The sequence below is a fragment of the Drosophila serrata genome, unplaced genomic scaffold, assembly GCF_035046125.1.
Source record: "Drosophila serrata isolate PLE 108 unplaced genomic scaffold, ASM3504612v1 contig_272, whole genome shotgun sequence".
Taxonomy (NCBI): Eukaryota; Metazoa; Arthropoda; class Insecta; order Diptera; family Drosophilidae; genus Drosophila; species Drosophila serrata.
In genome coordinates this window covers 6487250-6508542 of record NW_028257170.1, presented here as the reverse complement: position 1 = coordinate 6508542, position 21293 = coordinate 6487250, and the positions used below count along the sequence as shown (strand labels likewise).

At 39.3% G+C, this 21293-nt stretch overlaps 1 protein-coding gene across 50 annotated transcripts in view; it reads left to right on the top strand.

Annotated features, from left to right (window-relative positions):
* Mbs (Myosin binding subunit) overlaps positions 1 to 21293 on the top strand; it is a 34125-nt gene that overhangs the window by 8783 nt on the left and 4049 nt on the right. For 5 of the 50 annotated variants that reach the window (XR_015271815.1, XM_086833153.1, XM_086833154.1 and 2 more), the window contains exons 3-18: positions 3200 to 3312; positions 3378 to 3932; positions 4008 to 4093; positions 4849 to 4965; positions 6052 to 6142; positions 7857 to 7955; positions 8027 to 8158; positions 8461 to 8677; positions 10262 to 11017; positions 12354 to 12498; positions 12564 to 12803; positions 13425 to 13522; positions 13717 to 13776; positions 20009 to 20139; positions 20205 to 20295; positions 20697 to 20783. Coding sequence is in view for 44 of the 50 variants with exons in the window: in XM_086833153.1 (XP_086689279.1) it covers positions 3200 to 3312; positions 3378 to 3932; positions 4008 to 4093; positions 4849 to 4965; positions 6052 to 6142; positions 7857 to 7955; positions 8027 to 8158; positions 8461 to 8677; positions 10262 to 11017; positions 12354 to 12498; positions 12564 to 12803; positions 13425 to 13522; positions 13717 to 13776; positions 20009 to 20139; positions 20205 to 20295; positions 20697 to 20783 (3018 nt within the window). In the remaining 6 variants the exon portion in view is untranslated. Of the gene's footprint in view, positions 1 to 3199; positions 3313 to 3377; positions 3933 to 4004; positions 4094 to 4848; positions 4966 to 6051; positions 6143 to 6908; positions 7311 to 7856; positions 7956 to 8026; positions 8159 to 8460; positions 8678 to 10261; positions 11018 to 12353; positions 12499 to 12563; positions 12804 to 13424; positions 13523 to 13716; positions 13777 to 16466; positions 16628 to 18684; positions 19865 to 20008; positions 20140 to 20204; positions 20296 to 20696; positions 20784 to 21293 lie in introns of those variants that run through there. The other 45 variants (XR_015271818.1, XM_086833172.1, XM_086833169.1 and 42 more) reach the window with 26 other exon arrangements.

Genomic DNA, 21293 nt, shown 5'->3' with positions numbered 1-21293 from the left:
GATGATAGGAAATGATAAAAATGAATGGGAGTATTCAATGGTTGTTACGTTTCTTAAGAAAATAAGAAAGTAATTCTTAAATAATTACATATATCTGCTAATAGAAATTAAATAAGACATGAACTTATAATAATTAAGTATAGTATTTGTAATACCATTCCTTATTCATGGCTTACAGTTTATTTCGTATTTATTTTTACCTCATAAATAAATCCTGAAAGGATATAACAATACTGATGCTGCTAACCCATAAAGTTCTCCCATTAGCCCCCCGACATTTCCTCTCCTTATCAAAGGAATTAGCCAGGCTATTGAGTTATAAGCCAGAATTATGTGCATTGAGGCTTTATAAAGCACTGGAAAAAATAGGAGGGGAGCTTGGCGCTTAGCAAAACTACCGCGTAATGAGCCGCGCTAAGCTGCTCAGGCGGCGCGGGCGGCCGAGAGTCTGAAAGCCGTCTCAACAAGTCGCTGCCGGTGCTGGCCTATGCGGCGTATACGTAATGCTGCGACGAGGTGAATAACATTTGGCGTGCAGCGGCTGAAAATGCCGCTCAATGGCGTGCCAAAACAAAAGGCTAAACTTAGCATGCATTTTTTTTCTTTTTTTTGTTCATTTGTTTTTCGTATTTTGTATCTTTTAGCCGCCTTTCGCTTTGGCAATGCAAATGGAAATTGAAATAGCGTAGAATCCCATCCATTGCTCTGACATTAAAAGGCTCAGGTCTGGGGAATTTGTTGATGGAGAATAGCTCATGTCAAAAATGTTTGCATACCACAAAGCCATTGGACATATTGTCGTCGAGTTGACTCGATTTGTGGATGGTCACGCGTGGGCGTTGCCTCCTCCTGCTAGCCCCGGCTCCTCCTCCTTCCCCTCCTCCTCCAGCTACTCGTTTATCAAAATTGTTCATAATTAATTAATTGGCTGCGTTCCAGATTTACAAATTGTTTGGCCCACCCGTTGTCTCAGTAGGCTTCTCTTTTACTCTCTCCCCCTCTGACTCTTTTATTTGTTCTTCTTTCTAGCCTTCTTCTTTTTTTTTTTAATGCGTTTTACTGCGAAATGGAAATTGCTTTTGGATTTTAAAAGCCAAAAAGCAACGGCAAAAAGTCACTTTAAAGCTCAGCCAGTAAAAAAATTTGAATTAACATATGCCGAGAAAAAAAGGAAAAATAAAAGAAGTGAATGACAGAGAAAGAGAGATAGAGACAGAGCGAAAGAGAGAAGAATTGGTCATTTGATTTTTTTTATAATAGCCCCACTCCTCAAATGTTACACGTTATCTAGGGGAAGGGGGAAGAGATGGGGGAAATACACATGGAAAAAATAAAACTACAATTTTAATATATTAAAAGAAAGGGTATCAATAACTCAACCATGGTTTATTCGCAGAACTAGAACTTACATAGTGCCTTAATAATTTATTTAATTTTTTTTTTTTTTTTTTTATAAAGAGCTTGAGTTTGAACTAGGGCAGTTAGGGCTTTTATCTCAGGTTTTACAACATATTTATTATTATTTTATAACCTGTGCTTTAAACACATCACCTATGGAGTAAAATTAAATCTTTTCTTATAAGTTTGAATGCTATTTAATTTTTTTCATTAAATATTTTCTGTATTAAATATGTCTTACTATAATAGGATTTCTTTAATGTTTCTATTAATGTTAAAAACTTAAGCACAAAGACCCTCATATTTTTTCAGTTCTAATTAGAAACCTTTTCCCAATATCTCCATATCAAAAACGATAAGATTATAAACCTTTTTTGATACGCAAAATATGTTAATAGAGAAATTTTGATAATTATTTGCCAGCTACAACCTTGAATTCTCATAGATAAGAACTTTTTGGGGTATTATATAGTATATAAAGTGTGTGTTTTGTGTTATTTCTTGCTGTGCATTGATAGAATAGAGTTTGGCGCCTTTTGTTGTGGGCCTCATCTTTTACTTTCTTTTCTTTCGACTTTGCTGTTGCTTTTGCGCCAAAGAATGCTTATCGGCATTTGCAACTACGAGGCGAGGCGTTGTCGTCTCGACTCGACATTGTTATGGGGCCGAGTCCAATGGTGGTGGTGTTGGTGGGTTGGGTTGGGTTCGGTGTCGGAGTCAGAGTCGAAATCGGACTGGTGATGGGGGTTCTTCTTCAGAACAGATAGCAGCAACGGCCCAAAAGAAGCGCCAGAGTCGCGCTGGCGATGATATCATCGCGCACGGTACTGTGCATATGCCATCAACCATCCAGACCCAGACCCAACGACCGACCAACAACCAAATGAAGATGTCTAGGCGGGTTCAGCGGAAATCCGCATAAACAACCCAACCACGCTGGAGACTCACTCACTGACCGTGTGTTTACTTTAACGTTTTAGCAAGATAAACACACAATTTTTCCTTTAAAACATTCGACTAGCTCTTATAAAATCACAAAATGAAATCAGACGATACGAAAACTCTCTTCTACGAAAGTTGATTCAACTTTTAATGCACTGGCAACGGGACAGGATGCGAAATGCAAAAGATTTTTACGATTTTTTCGTTTGGGAAATGGAATTGTTTGTCTGGCCTTAAGAAAATGTAAATAAATCTCATTTTGGCAAAAGTAGAACAACAGTTTCAAGGATTATTGGTTATGGTTTTGACCTTTTATCGATGAGACTTCCCTTTTAAATTTCAAAGAATTGTTATCTAGAAGGTGTTTTATTCCAGCGATAAAATTGGCATAGGTTTGTCGTCTTTAAGTATCTTCAGACATTCCATTATGACTTATTTTAAGCTTATAATTATAATATTTTCTATAGAGAACATTTTTGAAACATTGATCTTATTTATTTACCTTTTATTTTAAAATACTTATGGGATTAAATAATCAATATTGTAATACTTTTTTGATGTATTAAATCAACGCCATTTTAGATGAAGTTTAACAATACATTGGTATTTATATTCCCTCCATCTATGTTACGTTTTTGTAACATATCTTTTTCACAACATTCTATTGTTTGATATCTCTTAAATTGACTTTATTGTGGTCGTTTTAACTAAATGCTATCTGCAAAAGATAACAATTTCACATGACGATATGTCTTTTATTAGTATTTAACCTTTAATTCAATGTTGCTCCCAGACAACCCTTATATAAAAACTCTCGCACAGTTCATTAACCCACAATACCTTATTATATCTTTTATAGGCCTGCATTGACGACAATCTAGACATGGTGGAGTTTCTGGTGAAGCGTGGTGCCGATATTAATCGACAGGATAATGAGGGCTGGACGCCACTACATGCCACTGCCTCATGCGGGTGAGTTTATGCTTATTATTTCACATAAATCCATTTCTTTAACATTTATTAATCCTCTCTTGCAGCTTTGTGAGCATAGCTCGGTATTTGGTGGAAAACGGCGCCGATGTAGCCGCTGTAAACAGCGATGGGGATCTGGCCTTGGATCTAGCCATCGATGTACAACACATGGGCATGATTGACTACATGGAGAAGATGGTGCAGGAGCTGAACATCAACGTGGAGGAGGCTCGAAAGGCCGAGGAGCAGGCGATGCTGAATGATGCCAAGAAGTGGCTACGCAGTGATGCCGCCGAGGTAGACAGGCCACATCCAAAAACGGGTGCCACAGCGCTTCATGTGGCCGCTGCTAAAGGTTATACGAAAGTGCTGAGCCTGCTCCTAGCTGGACGTGGCAATGTGGATCGCCAGGATAATGATGGCTGGACCCCACTGCATGCCGCGTCGCATTGGGGCCAAAGGGAGACGGCTGAGATGCTCGTTGAATCGTTGGCCGATATGGATATTCGGAACTATGCCGGCCAATCCTGCATTGATGTGGCCGATCGCAAGATAGTCAAATTCCTGGAAGAACTGCGTGCCAACAAGCGCAACAAGCGACGACCATCTAGTCAAATCAGGTTAGTGAAAATACCATTCAAATGGTTAATTAACACCTGAAACTAATTAAAACAAATGTTTATCCAATTTAGCAGAATCTCAGATGCGATTGAAAATCATGTGGACAAGACGCCCACGAAGCTGGTGCGCGTCGAAGTGAGAACAGATGCCACAAAGGATGGTGCGTATGCCTCAATAATGACCAGTTATCGTGCTTTGGCTGCATAATAATCGAATAGCTTTCTTTGATTTCTCGCACACAAACATAAACACACACACTCTTGTGTTCGTCCTGTTTATTATCCTGATTAGGTTCTCATGCGCGCTAATCTTGTGTTATCGGAGCATTTAATCGTCAAAACATTTGCCACTGCCACTGCCTCTCGTCCCTTTAAGTCAGTTTAATTTGCCTGCATCATCATCATCATTATCATCATCTGAATCCACGATCATCCATCATCAGTAGCCACCCCGAAAATCTCTTCTCTTGCATCTCCTTCTGTATGTGTCTATTTCTCTATTTGTGTATTGTCTTTGCTTGTAAATCACGCACACTGCAGCTGCCAGTAGCAGCAGCAGTTCAAGTGAAGCTGCCGAAGCTGCTTTGGTTTCGATTCTCAATGCTGGCGATGATCTAAATGATGATGTTGATGATGACCTGATGGTGGCCAGTGGCCAGGAGAATGACGAGGGTGCCGCCGAAAGCGACATAGAAGAGCTGAGCGCTTCCACGGAAAGCTCACACTCGACCAGTCTATCCGAGAGCGAAGGTAGTAGGCACTTGTTTTGCGTCCCAATTGAGGAGTTTGTGTGTGTGTTCTTCGATCCCTGTCTGTGTGCTAAGCCCGCCAATAGGCCACTAACCCTTTAGTTGTCCATAGATTGATCAAAGATTTCGTTTTAACTCCGGTTTGCTTATCGCCTTCTTACTTGCAGCTGAGAATGTCAAGCCCAATCAGCAAATCCACGCCGCCGATCATCATCCAGTCGAGGAGGAGGCGCCATGGCGACGAAAACTGCCACGTACACCCAACGACAGTCCCACTAATAATCGTAAGTAACATGAAGTTATTGGGAAGTGCGTTTCAAGTCCGCTTTTTGACTCAATATTCCTAGAATATATTCCTCAGTTATTGACGAATGTTTAACTAAATAATAAATAATAATAATATATGTATATACATATATAGTCCACCGATTCGCCATGCTCCATAGTTTCATTCAAATAGCTTGTTCTTTGTTTCAAAACAAATCTCACACATGGTGCATATGATTCCCAACTTGTTCTAACATCCCCGGAACGAAGTGACTTCTACCAGCCAAGTCTCAGAAATGTGTTGTTACAAAAGTTGCAAGTCATTGTTTATTAGTGTTCGAAGTTAGTAACTGATTATACATACTTACTAGCTATAGATACTTACTGTTCAGAGTTACTTACTGCTCATAGATACTTACTGTTCAGAGATACTTACTGCTCATAGTTACTTACTGGTCATAGCTACATACTGATCATAATTAGTTACTGACCATAGTTCTATATATCGTCCGATCGTTCCTGTGTCAGCTATATATTTGCGTATATATATACATATATATATAGTCCACCGATTCACCATGCTCCGACTTATAAAATAGTAAAATTATATAGAATAATAACTCCATAGTTTCATTCAAATAGCTTGTTCTTTATTTCAAAAGAAATCTCACACATGGTGCTTATGATTCCCAACTTGTTCTAACATCCCGGGAACGAAGTGACTTCTTCCAGCCAAGTCTCAGAAATGTGTTGTTACAAAAGTTGCAAGTCATTAGTGTTCGAAGATAGTAACTGATTATACATACATAGTTACTAGTTATATATACTTACTGTTCAGAGTTACTTACTGATCATAGTTACTTACTTCTCATAGAAACTTACTGTTCATATTAACTTACCGTCTTACTGTTGATGCTAAGAATATATTTACTTTATATGGTCGGAGATGACTTCTGCGTTGAAAACTTTTGATTGAAATTATAATACCCTGGTATAAAAAGAAAATTCATGTGTAATAAGTATCAAAAAGCTTTGAAAGGCACTTTCCACAAATAGTGATATTTATATTTTGATAATTCTAATCGATTCATATCATTCTGCAGAAGTTCCTGATAGAGAGCTTAGCAGCAATAGCTCGGAGACCGCCAACGATGTCATTTTGCGACGCACGCAAAGCTTCGAGAATGATCAAAAGTGAGTTGAAATCGAAACAAGTATCAACAATATTGACAGAAATGCGTGCCGCACACCAACACCAACACAATCACACACCAGCGCATCAAAGATTAACCCACATATATATAAAATATATATGTACATTTATAAACATATATATTTATATAATCATTAATCTGCCAAATGATTTGACCCACAAATTGCACCGAAAGGTCTTGATTTATTGGTTTGCTTTTGCAGTTTGCTTTTCCCCTTGTGCCCCCGATTGCATTCGCTTATCAGTCATCATATATACACACATTTATTTAACCATTTAGCTTTTGACGCAATTTATTGATAACAAAACCAAAATAAAAACAAATTGTACGGGTAACTGTTTAAATATACCCGTGTGATGGGGTATCTTGATCTGGGAAAGCTCCATGATTCATGGCATTCTCTGCGAGCCACAATGAGCTTTGTTTTGCCTGAATTTCTGAGCATTTGGCAAGGTGAAGCGGTTAACTGCAAAAGTAAAACCATTAACAAAAAAACAACGTATTGTATTGATTTTAAAATTTTTTGTTTTTGCTTTATTTTTTCCACTCCCGTTTAAAATATATCAAAAAATTGTATCACCAACGCACCATTGAAAAAAAAAAAACAACAACAACAACAAACTCATCAAAACGCTTATCCAAAATCTAACCTGCCCGCTCGCTAAACCAATCGCCTAAAACGCCCAACCTGAAATCGCCTGCACGACCGTCCAACGACCGATAAATCGCCCGAATATATCCATCAGATTCTATCAAAAGTACAATGAGCTGCGGGCCCGCATAAAGGCCAATTCCTGTCCCATTCTGCCGGCGAATGCGAATCCTAATGCCGCTGCTGCTAATAATAATTCCAATAACAATAATCATCTAAGTAGCAATAACAATAATAATAGCAACAATAATAACAACAACAAAAGCGCTCTGCTGTTGGGATATGCTGGCACAACAACAAGAACAAATACATCGACAACAACAAGCACATCAACAACAGCTAGTACATTCAACAACACTCACTCAAACACCAACACCAACAACACAAGCACAACACCACAACAACAGCCAGCAACAGCAGCAGCATCGGCAACAACAAATCAGTTATATAGCGTTCAAAGATCGGCCTCCCTCAAAGATAACTCAATGTATTACAGGTTTGTTTTGCATACACACATGCCCAAAAAGAAAAAAAAACGATGAACTAGATCAGATTGGATAGTATAATTTTTAAGGGTATCTTTTAAAGATTATTGAAAAGTCTTTTTCCAATTTGTGTTTGTTTTTCCATCATAAAAATATTAAATTTGTCTTCACCAATATTAGGCAAAAACAGTTTTGTAAGACAAATATTGTATTTAAAAAACCCTAAACGTTTTCCATGTACTAAATATATATGTATTAAATGAAAGTTAAGAAATCATAAAGAAAATCTGATCTAGTTTAATGGGCCACGCATACTCATAGCTGTTAACCCTAAAACCTAATTTGTTCTAACTCTAAACTCTTAACTATGCTTTTGCTTAGCTTCTTCTCGTCTACACCTCCAGAAACCAAACTCATTGCACCAACCAATCGTTTAACATATTTTCCTAGGTCACGCACCAATGTCGTCTGTCTACCTTCTTTTGGCTGTATTCTCTTTTGATTTGTGTACATTTAATTAATACTATTTAATTTTATTATATTACTTTGCATCGCAGGAAATCAACTGTTGCCACGCCCACAAGTACAGCAGCCACAGCAAACACGACGGCGCTCAGTTCACCATCGACAACTGCACCGATCCCACCAATACGCAGGTGAGTCTATTTTTCTATATCTAGATAACCCGTTGGAAATATTTTACAAAACCTTTGTCGATCGGTATTAGCCAAGTTACTGTGAAGAATCCGACCCCGAGCAACAATGGAAGCTCGTCCACGGCCAGTGCCGCCAGCGATGGGGAGAGCTCCAAGCCACCGCCCAAACAGTCCACGGGCAATATTATCAAGAACTTCTTCAAGTAAAATATAGAGATTAAACTGTTGATTTAATCGTTAATCAGAAAGCTAACTCTCGCTAGCCAGCAGCTGCTAACTTTAATAATCCCCTTGATTTGTGTAGCATGATGACCAAACTTGGGGAATTCTTAAAAAAGATTTGAATTCTACAAATATGTTTCCTAATTTAAGCGTTTAAGGCTCGATACAGCTCTATTTACTGCTCGAAAATGTGTTCTCCTAATTGAATAACCCTTGTTTTGAGTTCTTTTAATCAATTTAAAACTTTTCTAATGAAACTTATGTTTATGTAAACCATTTGTAGATCCTTTGTGCCGCCGGTGCGAGATGAGGAGAGTGAAACACAGCGAAAGGCGCATGCCAAGCGCGTGAGGGAAACCCGCCGATCAACCCAGGGCGTTACTCTCGATGAGATCAAGAGTGCCGAGGAGCTGGTCAAGAAGAAGAACCTAGGCATGGCCAACAACAATAATAACAACAATGTCAACACCACCACCACGAACACGATTAGCAACAGCAGCGTAAGTAGTCCAGTTGCCAGATATCGAATCATTATTCACAATCACAACAAAAGTCCAAAGCAAACATCCCACACTCGAGGAGGCTCTCTCTCTATGTTCTTCTCTCCATAGAATCATACATTAGTCCATTTGGTAGATCATGCCCGTAGTCCTTCACCAGATTACGGCACATCACATACCCACGATGTCCACATGCAGTTCACAAACCATTCAAAATGTTGAGAAAAATACACACCAGATCAAAAAACCGAAACAAATGCTTATGGTTATGGTGTCCGTCCCTCCTTTTTCGTTGGATATTACTCTCTCTCTCTTTGTTTATGTTTTATGTGTCATCCACACGCACTTTCATTCGCAAAAATAATAATTTGTTTATTCCATTAATCGTTTGTGCGTGTGAGTGAAAAATAGTTTACTAAAAAATATTAGTAGTAGTTTATAGAACATCATAAGTAGAAAGAAAGAGTGCAAAAGGTTTGAAAATGGATCTAAAAAGTATGTTTTTAACAACAACACAAAATATACAATTAATACTTGGAATATTCAACAACGACATAAAGTGTTCAACAACAACATAGAAAATTTAAAAATAGAACATACTTTAAATCCACTTTTAAAGATCCACAACAAAATATTGAACAATACGTATAAAATAATCTTTTAATTATCAACAACAATATATATAATATTCAACAACAACGTATATGTTTCAACAACAACAATATATTCATAATTTAACTACAAGATTTAACAAAAAGTATGTCAAAAATGTTTATACAAAAGTAACCAAGTAATATTTATTAGTTTTGCAACTAAAGTGTTGTTGTAGATCTAATGGTTATATATCTTTAGTAGCTTCAACGGGTTGTAGAACACCCTTAGCTAACCTAAGGGATATAACCATGCAAGCACATACTTCAAATCTTTTGCATTCCCAACAAAAAAGCAGATCTAAGCTGCTGTCATCATTTCAATCAGAGTCTCATCGATCAATCAGTGCTTCCATTTAGCGTACGTTGCTACCCCGTTCTTTTTCCATTTGATTATTCGTTCGTGATCGATCGCAATATCACACTTAACCAGCAATCAAGTTGAGTTCAAGTTCCTGCGTATGCGCCACCGCTCCGCTCCTGCCACGCCCCTTGACCCAAACGCCCGAACCGCCTCATCAATGTTCAGTACTTTGTTATAGCGTAGCCTTGTGCTTATGATTTCCAATCATCGGCTTCAGTATCAAGCAGCATCAGCAGACCAGTGAACCACATAGCGTAATTACCATTCCAACTTGTATTTATGTTAAAGTTTTTAAGTTATATTTCTACTTACTAGGCTCTATATATATAAAGATCTATGTCTATGGAATATGTTGATGATTTTTATCATTTTGCATGTCCCATTTGCATGCGTAATTGAATCCGGGGTCACCACCTAAGTATCGTTATCGTTTTCGTATGCAATTGATATTTAATAAATGAAAAGCGAGACCCCTTTGATTTTTGGTTGAGAGCAACACACTCGCGCGTCCATCGCCCCCCTTAGGACAACTGTTTTTTTATTTTTGTTCCAAACTAATATTATTAACAGAACGAAACAAGCGCCGCACCATCCAGCAGTGATCAGCGGGAGGAGACGCAACCACCGCCACCGCCCACCACACCACCGCCAGCATTAATTCCCACCACAACGACGGCCACCGATGAGACGGAAATTGAGGAACTGGTGACCACCACCCATCCTCCACCCTCAACTGCTAGCGACACCACAGCCAGCTTCACCTTATCCGCTCCGGCACGAAGATCCCTCTCGATGGGCGATGGCGATGCCAGTAGTGAAACGGAGGCAACGGATCAGTCAGTGGTCAGTGCCAGCTACACGATAGTTTCCAAGAGGCACAAGCTACCCGTCAGCTCGGAGGAGAGTGCTGTGGAGAACACCAAACAAAAGACTGATGACACCAAGAACACTGATGGCACCGAAGAGAAGGCAGAAGAGGAGCCGCATATAAGGCCCACGGATCTGCCATTGATTCCAACATCTCCGGCCATTAAATCATCATCGACGGCCACCACACCCGCTGCCCTCGAGAGTCCTGTGCGCTTGCGGGACAAGCGGAGTCTAACCGGAAGCCAGGACTCGGAGACAAAGTCCGATACTGCCTCGCCTGTGTCCACACATCCGGACTTTAATGCCCGCGACTCCCTACTAAGTCTATATGCCCGACGTACTGTGGACGGCAGCGCGGGAGGTGGTGCTGGCGGTGGTGCTGCTCCTTCGTCGTCGTCCTCGTCGGCAGCAGAGCGACGTCCGTCTTGGCGCCTGAAATTCGATGCCGGCTCCAAGGTATGCCACCACACTACCCAACAACACAGTTCCCTAATCGAATCCGATGGTAGCCTAATCCCAACTATATGACAGACTGTTTGTTTCGATCGGTTGCCAAACTCAACTCGTGTGTGCCATAAATCTATCAATATCTTTTTGTTAAACTCCGAGTGTAGCATGGATTTATTTTTATTAGTGTGTGAATATAATTAATGGATACCTTTTGGTTCTTTAAAGTCGCAAAAAATACCCTTGCTTTAGCTTAATTGGAAACCGTTGTAGTTCATTATATTAACCACATTTGTTATTAGTGGCCTTATTTAAAGCAGAGGTTGGTAATAGTTGACTTTGTGATTCTTTTTAAGGTTGCAATTTCCTCTCTATACATACCGGATTAACACATCATCTGTTAAATCTTTATTTAAATATCATTTCCTCGAAAATGTACTATTTAATGATTGCAAAATCCCATCAATTTGATCTACTAAAAGTCATCATTGTTGCTTATAGCAAGGGTAATAAACTAGAATATTACATGTGTGGACTGCTTGTTTATTTAGTTTATATATTCTAGTTTTTATTATCGCCAGAGCATTATTATTTTTAAGTCTTCTTTTCATTTAGTTGTATTTTATTTTCACGTCTCAATTTGCTCGTTATTTATGCTTGGATATTCTCGCTAACTAGGCAGTAAATATCCTGATCTTATAGTGTAATGTATGTATTATTTTGTAGAGCCACATAAATTATTTATCTTCATGTGTAATTATTCGAACAAATTATCTTTCATATTCTGCTGTGATACGAACATTGATGTATAAATATGTACATACATAATGCAAAAAGGTGTATTTTTTATTAACCTGACTGATGTTCATGTTTTCTTAACCATTTACTGTTCTTACATACTGCTAATATCTAAATTAATTAATCTATAATTTATATATTTTGCATGCAAGTTATAAAATAGCTTTATATTTTCGTTAAATATTTACATTTTAATATATATTTACTTTCAAATGGTTCAAGGAAATCCAGGGAAATGGCTTAGCTTAGGTAATTGGGTTGCGGTCTCCTAACTGGATGTCTCTCATACTTGTTAATTACCACTAAATGTTTAGTATAAACTAACTCCCGCTGCATTCGAATGATTCTTCCAGACATGACGACATAGCTTCTTGTAAACAAATGAAACACATTGCACACACAAGCCAAACAAACAAAAAACAACAAAAGAGCGACAATTATATAGAGAAACATTTCAAAAACATAACTTTATATACATATATTTTGAAATTTTAATAATGCATTTATAGTTTGGTTCAATTAATTAATAAATATTTATTTCCTGCAGTTTAAGCTGGAGGACATTACCAGCGGTGGTACATATCCGCCCAACAACAGCACAATTATACCCAGTGCTCCAGCGGTGATGGCAGCCGCCAATCTGTCCACCACAACTGGTGTGCAGCGTCGCATTAGCAGCGGACCCAATGCATGTAAGTTATTGCATTAATTTTATAGTAGTGGTCAATTATTAACAATTGTTTCTCTCTTTTATTAGTAAATGCTTCCAATCAGTCGCTCAACTCTGTGGGTCGTCCTGTATCCGCGCCCAGCGAGAGCACAACAAACAACAGCAGCGCCTATGTCACGCCCTCGCCTCGCAAATATGAAACGAATGCCACGTCAACGGCAGCAGCGGCAACTAATACTAACACAACCTCCAATTCAGTGTCTGCAACCAGTGCCAATCATGCAACAACCACGGCGAGCAATGCTACGTCGAACCATGACGATAAGGGTAAGGATCAAGGAGGAGATGCTATAAGAAAGTCTAGAAAGGATTAGGAATAGCTGAACAAATTTGTAATGGATACTGTAACGCTAATTGATACAAAAGTCGATTTGTAAACCAATATTTTGTAAAAAGTGCTTGGAAATTAATAAGGATAGAAGAAAATATTGATTTAACGATATCACATCAATATTTAATTTTAAAGTCGATAGATAATCAATACTTCACGCGTTAAATGAAGGATGAGTTACAGAACTTATAGAAGATATTGTTTGGAATTGATTAGGGATATCGGAAACTATTAATATAACGATCCTATATATATAGATTATATTTAAATAATTTCATATTTCATGCATTAAACCGATATTCTCTTTTGTATGTTCAATCAAAATATTCGGTAAAAGATTTATCGTTCAATTCTATTTGATTTGTTTATTAAAATGTGGATTTACGATAAAGTACGATATTAATTTGTATTTTAAAGTGTGTCCGATATTTTTGTCTATGTATCATATCAGGTTTTTCCTTCCTTGGAGGGATCCAAGTACAGCCTTCTAGAAATCTTAAGATATAGCCCCTCTCAGTTAACTAAAACCATTATTTTACACCCCTTTCCACCCACAGATAATGACAAGGAGAACGATAATCGCACACAGACCGTCATCCAGAGGCGACGCAAACCGAAACGCAGATCCACGGGTGTGGTGCACATCGATATGGATGTAAGTACTTAAATCGCTCATCCTCACTAAGCAGAGATACATCATTTATGCCCCGTTTGTCAGAACAAATGAGCCTTGGCCCGACCGAATGCGGCATGCCAATTATTCTTCACACAAAACACTAATTAGTCAAAAGATTAAGAGAAATGCTAAATATATATAATGAAATCTCTCTATGTTTTGCTTCGCTGCAGGAACTGGACCCCGAGCGTCAGACCGAATCCAACAACGACAACGAGGAGAAGGAGAAGGAGGTGAGTCTTTTCTCAGAATCTGTGGCTTTCCATATGTTAACTACCAACAACAACAACAAAAACATTAGCTAATAGCAACAATTGAATATTTTTCACACCTTTGCCAAGTAATTAGAATTTATGGCAACCAGCGCAATTGCTTATTTCCGTGCTGTACACCTGGGATGCTCATGCTCTCCTTTTGATTTTTTGGCCAACATCGTCGCACCTTGTCACAATTTTTAGAAACGCTCCGATGCGTCCTTCAAAGTAGCTGGGCCTCTTCCAACCCCACAACCCAATTTCGTCCACATCATCGTCCGTCCGGTCCAATTAGCAAAGTGACCTAAAAAAAAATAATTTGAAATTATGATTTTGCTATTTGCGCCGAAACACTGAGCACGTGGCATTGTGTGTGGGATTTTAAGTGTAAGTGCAAGGCAACTGCACAAATCCTTTCATGGCCGAGGTCAGAACTATTAGTGCGCAACCAATTTGCGTCCAAAGAAATCACGAGTCCACCGCTCCACCGATAGAACCTGTTAACAATTTATCTGCACAAGTGTCAGACTGCCGGTGTCGCCTATTATTAAAAACTGACACAATTTCTGAGTGCATCTCGTCATTAACGAGCGTATTGCTCGGGTTCTGCTTGTTTCTTAAACAAATTATTAATTGTTTTGCACATTGGATAATTGCAGAAGCAAACCGAGAACAAGTCATCGTAGTCTGCTTATGGCATTAACTAATGTGTATTTTATTATTTAAGAAACTATTGTTTGATGGGTTTTAAATGATTTGGTTAGGGTAAGGGAAGAGGGAAATATTTTAAGCTTCAAGTTGTTAAGAACAAAATTATATAGGGAATGACCTTTGGTTGCTTCCTTTATTTGATTATTAATTGTATAGTTGCAAGATATAGCTGGAAAATTATATTCCTCTTGTTAATAGTCTTTAAAGCTGAAGAGCTTTCTTCGTTTTATGGTTCTTTGTAATATTTGCAGCGTATTTCATACAGTAATATATATAGGAATATAAATTTAATTGCTCAATTACTTGAATGAAATTGTGCAGAAAATGTATACGTTTCTGTGACGAGTGAATAGTATAAGTTCTTTCTTATATATCTTTATATCTTAATGGAGAATACATAGTTTAAAAGCATCTGGTTGTTACTTTTCAAGGAACCCCTAAGTAATATGCACTTTTGACCACTTTACCCCAAAAACCCATCCATTTAACGATGGCAGCAGCCCATCTGTAATTGCTGACTATGTGTCACCATCTCTGATTGACGATGTCAAGTGTTTTCGCCTCAGAGCAGTCGTAATTTTCTTAGTGTTTGCATCCGAGGAAATCACTTTCACAATCGCCAGACAGCTTGTGTTTCTACAACAAATTGGTCAATTACCGAGGCACGACCCACAACTAGAAGGCAATCTAAAGAACCAAATAAAACATATTACGAAAGGCAGCAGGCAACGGCACACGTACGTTGAACTTAGTTTTTGGCTAAATTTACAACAGTTTGCATATGGCATTCGCTTCCTCATTCTCTCCCTGCGGCCAAAAGGATCGTCATGGGGTATTTTTAGCCAGGCAAAAATGCATTCATCGAAAGTGCCAAAGAGGCTGCTTAGCTGCTTGGCCGTCTCTGGCCCAGTTATGAAGGGGCAGAGGAAGTTGCAGCAGCAACAGCAGAAGCAACAGCAACAAGCAGCAGCAGCAGCAGCAACAAGCAGCAACAGCAACAAGCAGCAGCAACTCCCCAAATTGGATTCTCCTGTCGCGTACACTTTGCTTTAAATTTAGACTGAACTAAAATAGTTTTTCCTATGCTGGGTCTTCCTCTCTTTTTTCCTAGTACCTAGTACTATGTCAGGGAAAGGGTGTATTGATTAGGGTATCAGTTTGATACAATATCCATTAATAGGGTCGTGTAGAGATTATGATTATAGTTTCCTATTCGCAAAATGTAGTCTTTTAACTCAAATTTTAAATATATATAGATGTCCTTTACGTTGATAAATCCTTTTTATATGTCAAAATTAATATTACATTTAATAATATATTATTTATCGATTTGGCTTTGGCTTCGGCATCTCCGACATGCTTTTCTGCAAATCTATTACCCTTAAACAAATAAGAATTCAATTCAACTAATAAAATCCCCTTAATGCAGTCCCCTTAAGATAGGCAATATATTTATCCTACAGAAAACCGGGTACCCTGTGGTCGGGACACTCGTTAGCTCTCCTTTTTCACTGCATTCTTGTGTCAATGACTGCTTCGCCTTTTGGCCCAGTTTGCTGCGGCATGTGCTCTCTTTTTCGCCATCATGCTCTCCCAATGTTTGTTCTGATGACCCCAGCATAGTTAACAGTTTTGCGTCTCGGACATTGGGCCAAATACGTGTGCGATTTACTAAATTTAGACCAGGGGGCCCCCATCAGCCAGGTGAAAACTCGCACAGCGTTAAATTCTGTGTGCGCAATTTCAAGTGAAAATTCGGCTAACGTTCCCTTTGCTGCTGCTGCAGCACTCTCTTGTTATTTCTTTCTTGTTGTTTTCATATCTTAGTTTATAATAATATTCCCGATTATTTGTGTTGTTATATTTTCCGGCTTTTCCTCTCTTAATTTCGCTTTTCGCTCTCTTTGGATCCGCTGCTCTAGCTCTTTTGTGTGTTTATTTCGGATCGCATTTGTTCGCTTTCAAATAAAACATTTCAAATCGCCAGCGAGCAGCACAGTTGAGTTTTGTGCCCCAAGCACAGCGGATCATCTTTGTAAAATTCAGATCAGATCAATTCAGTTTGAGATCATCGGCTAAGCCAAGTCAATCTCCAAAGAAATCCAATCTATACTTTGATGTAAATCCCAATTAAAAGCTTAGAATTCAATACGACGTCAAGTGCAACGAGGAAAAAATAACCACAGAGACCTGTCGAACGTGTCAAAGAGTTGTTAAGGAAAAATAAATAAAAAAACGCCTAGATCAGATCAGTTTACCCCCGGGATGCTGAAGATCTACAGCAGGGGAGTAGAGGGGATTTTCCAAGTCAGAGTTTTCGAAAAACAAGTTGATGGAATCACAACGTGTTTCCATTTTCGGCACAAACTGCGCATAATTTTTGGACAGTTCAAGGTGTGATGCTCCTCTCTCAACTCCTCAGGTGGCTTCTGCATATATGGTCAACTATTTTGATAAGTTTTTAATTTGATTTCGTGAACGTGCTTAATTTATTGAGTTTGTGTTATTGCCTCGACATTTAAAATGTTAAAGTTTAAAAAGCAAACTTGAAAGTGGAAGAATTGAAGAGAGAAGTTTATAATCTTCCATTCTTTTCTTAAAATATTCCTAAAATATATTTCCAAATAATAGTTTATCATAAGATTATTTTCCCAAAAATTTATTTCCATTTCCTAATCCATTTTATGGATGCCTTTTCGACCCATTCAGTTCATTTATCTTCTCGCCATGACACAACACAAAAAAGTATATATTCAACAGATTCGTATTTTTTAATGCGATATTTAGCCAAGTTAAATGTTTGAATTACCCGGCAATGAAGCCATAAGAACCAGGCATAAATGTGGGAGAAAATATATTTCAAAAGGCCAAACATTAAGCTTTTGGAAGTATAAAAATGCCGCTTCATTCATGGGCTCTTGTCGCGTCGTCCTATAGATAGAAGCACATATTATTTAAGGCGGCAGCAGATACATAAAACAATTCTTGTAGGAAACACAGAAGCCAGCTTCGTCATAAATTATATGCATTGGAAAATTGCTTGAGAGGAAAAACGTTTTTCACCCCGCAGATGATGTTTGTTGTTTGTATCCGCGTGGGCGGAGGATGAGGATGAGGATGAGGATGAGGATGAGGATGAGGAGCATCAACTCTTAGTGAAAACAAATAAATAGCAGAGCAGGCAGGCCGGTTGCTTGTGGTATAGTTTTCGGAACCATATATCATGGCTTTGTATGTGTTTTCAATTCGATCAAGAGCATTGGCCAGTTGGGGGTAGGAAAAGCGCAAAAGGAAAAATTGTCAAAATTTATGCCTTGACGTCATTTTCCCCTCAGGCGGATTGCACGGCACAGGCACAGGGCGAACCACATGTCAATATTGCGCGTTCTCCATATTGAAAGATCCGTTTCGTATATAGAATATATACACACACACAAAGATTTGTTTGTTTTTTCCCCTTTATTTTTGTTTATGCCAAATTCATGAACATTTCGTGTGTTCGCTTTGATTTTAATTGTAATTGCCTTTTGTTGGCTTCTATAAATGGAACACAAATCGATCAGAATCGAAGTTGAAATGCCCTTCAATTGCGCAGATCATCCCCCAGGGAATGAGTCTCATCTCGTCTCGTTTAATTGATGTGCCTTTTATGTACTTAGACCATGATGAAACCGAAATTCAATTAAAGTTCAAAGAGGCTTTCAAAAGAGACAGCTCTCTGTCTTACTTAAGAGTTTTGTAGATTTAAAGGGGTTATTAAGGGATTTTAGGTAGAGATATTTAATAGGATAAATGAGCTCTCTGGCTTGGTAAAATTTAAAGCGTTTCGCTTTTATAATTCTCAAGTATGAATTCAGGATCAGTTTGTAAAAGAAGTCCTGATTAGGATTCTAAGATGTCTACTACCTATCTTTGTGTATTTTGGCTTAATAATTGCTCCTTTTTTTATATAGATTAATTTAACGCAAAGGTATTCCCAGGTTTCCCAACATTTTCAAGTATATAAATCTACTGACAAACCTCTGGTTAAATGGAAAATCCCTTCTCAGAAAGAAAGAGTATGCAAGTCTTGTGTGCCTTTTCGAATATTTAAACGTAATTGCACTTTGGCATCGACGACTGATATACGAACTGCCAGAGAGCTAATGGGGGGCCTCACCTACCCTTTTCTTGTAGCCAACAGAGCGAGATGTCCTTTCGCTCGAGATCACGAACCCAGGCACCGTTGGCCAGTCGCCGGCGTTCCCTTTCCTCCAGTTCTCGGATGGCTCCCTCGAGTACTACCTCGGGTGCCTATAACTATAATGGAAGTAGCTACAATGGATCCAGCAGCACCTCCGGTCGCCCGCTGAGCACTGGTTACTTTCCTAGCAGTGGTGGCGGGGTTTCCTCCAGTTACCAGAGTCCCTATGCCAGTGTGTACAGCTCCCGGGAGAGTTTGTATGGCGGCGGAGGAGCCAGTGCTGGACGCAGTGCCTACGGTAATCGCTATGAATACGGGGCAACCAAGTATCATCACCACCATCATCATCACCAGCAGCAGCAGCAGCAGCAGTTCACCAGCCACCACTATTTGAATCAACATTCCCAGCCATCGATGGCCTTAACCTCATCTGCCTCAGCCTCAGCCTCAGCCTCTTCAGTTTCAACCTCAGCCTCCTCATGCCATGCCATGCCATCATCCACAACAGCTTCTATAGCTTCCAATGCCGCAATGCCAGCAGCAACTAAAACGCAAATGCACCATGGCAACCGCTACTATCTGCAGCTGCAGCCCACCGCTTCACCGGGTCACCACTATAGCCACCTGTCGGTGGGCAAGCATATCTCGGCTCACAGTTATGGCCAGTCTAAAGCCTCTGCTCTCTCCTCCTCTCTGTCCACCGTCTCCTCATCGTCGTCCTCCTCCACCTCGGCTCCCTCGACTGGAACAGGCAGCGGCAGTGGTGGCTACGAGAGTTCTCGGTACAATCCCAGTTCATATTCCTCGGCGGGCACTTCACCATACTCCACGGCAAGCGATCGCTATGTCAGTCCCTATTCGAGCATCTATGATAATGGTGTGACCACAGCCTCGCTTAGCTTCAAGTCGCCGGGTCTGAGCTCCTCCAACTCCTTCAAGGGTTCCCGTCTGCTGAAGACCAAATCCCTGTCAGCCTCGAATAGCAGTCTCAATGCAGGAGGCTATGGTGGCAGTACACCCTCGACCAGTGCAGGAGCAACTGTGGCAGCCATTGCGGCCACAAGGAGTAATTCCCTGAGGGAACAGGAGCGCAAATCAAGGAATCGTTCGCGATCAAAGAGCGCGGCACAGAGGTCGATAAGTGCCTCATCGGAGAAGAGTGAGGGATATGAAGTAAGCAGGTGTTCTTTAAGCTTAATTTTATTTATTTTTATATTATTTTGCACATGTTGTTGTTGTTGGTATAAGGTTTAGGTTTATAATTTCTGATTTTCTAAGAAACTTTGATTTAAATGAATATCTCTTCTCTCCTCATAGAGTGGCAGCGAGCGAACATCCCGCTCCAGACTTGGCAGCACGGCGAGCACTGCCACCACAAGTGAGTCCAAGAGCGACAAGGCAGAGAACGGCGATGGCATTGACTACAAGGCCCTCTGGGAAGCGGCCAAGTGAGTATAGCCTCTTTAATATATCCTGAAACACGATAAATACCTTATTTTTTTATACCAAACAGATTGGAGAACGATAAGCTGAAGCAGATGCTCAAGCAGAAGGACGATGAAGTTGTGCAAACTCGTGCCACACTCGAGAGATTCGCCAATGCCGTAAGTACAAGAGACACGCCCCTAACACGCCCACGCCCACATTCACGCCCACTAAGAAAAAACATGGAAATTTATATTTATAATAAACAAAACCCGGCAGTAACAAACAACAACACGAAACACAATAAACTTAGTAGAAGGCTGCCTACTAAAATGTATAACTTTATACTCTAGCTGCCTCTTTTTCCCTCTCATGTGAAGCTTACTGCTCGCGCTCTCTTTCGCTCTCTATATATACATACATATATATATATTACTATATTCGAACTCTTGAAACCAACACAACACAACTGAACAAGAAAACAACTGAATAATACAGTACAAAAACACTGTAAACAAATCCAAAATCCAAAATGCAAAAAAAAAACAACGAAATCTTGTTTCATTTCACATATTCGCAGACAACGAAAAATTCACTATCTGAACTTGAGAAACGCGAAAGAAGAGCTATGGAACGCAAGCTTTCCGAGTTGGAAGAAGAGCTCAAGGTAATTACAAAGTGTCCTTAATGTTGCCAAAGACGCCGCTGTTTGCAGGACTCGAAATTGAATTGCTTTCGTTTGGTTTTTACCCCATATGTCCTTTTATGATTTTGTGAAACCCCTTGGATGCATGCAAACTACATTTGAAATTGAATTGAATCTCTCGTTTTAAGTTTGTTTTATTTATTAACCCGCTTTTGATTTGATTTAAGAAAAATTATTAATTCGATTTGATCTGTTCCTGTTCTATTATTTTTGTTTTGTAATCGAAACCCTCTGAACGAACACGTTTCTTTGCACTGAGTTGGAGCAATGAATCTACATATTTATTATATATTTATATATATTGCTTTTACCTCTTTGGCCAGATGCTGCGCTTTTTACACATTATAGAAGAACACCTAGTTGACTAGCTAGCTGTCTTTGGTGTGTGTTGCAGAAGCCTCATTTGATTTGAAATTGATTTGCCAAAAAGACATCCCCCTGTGTATATAGTCTATATATTATTTATATATT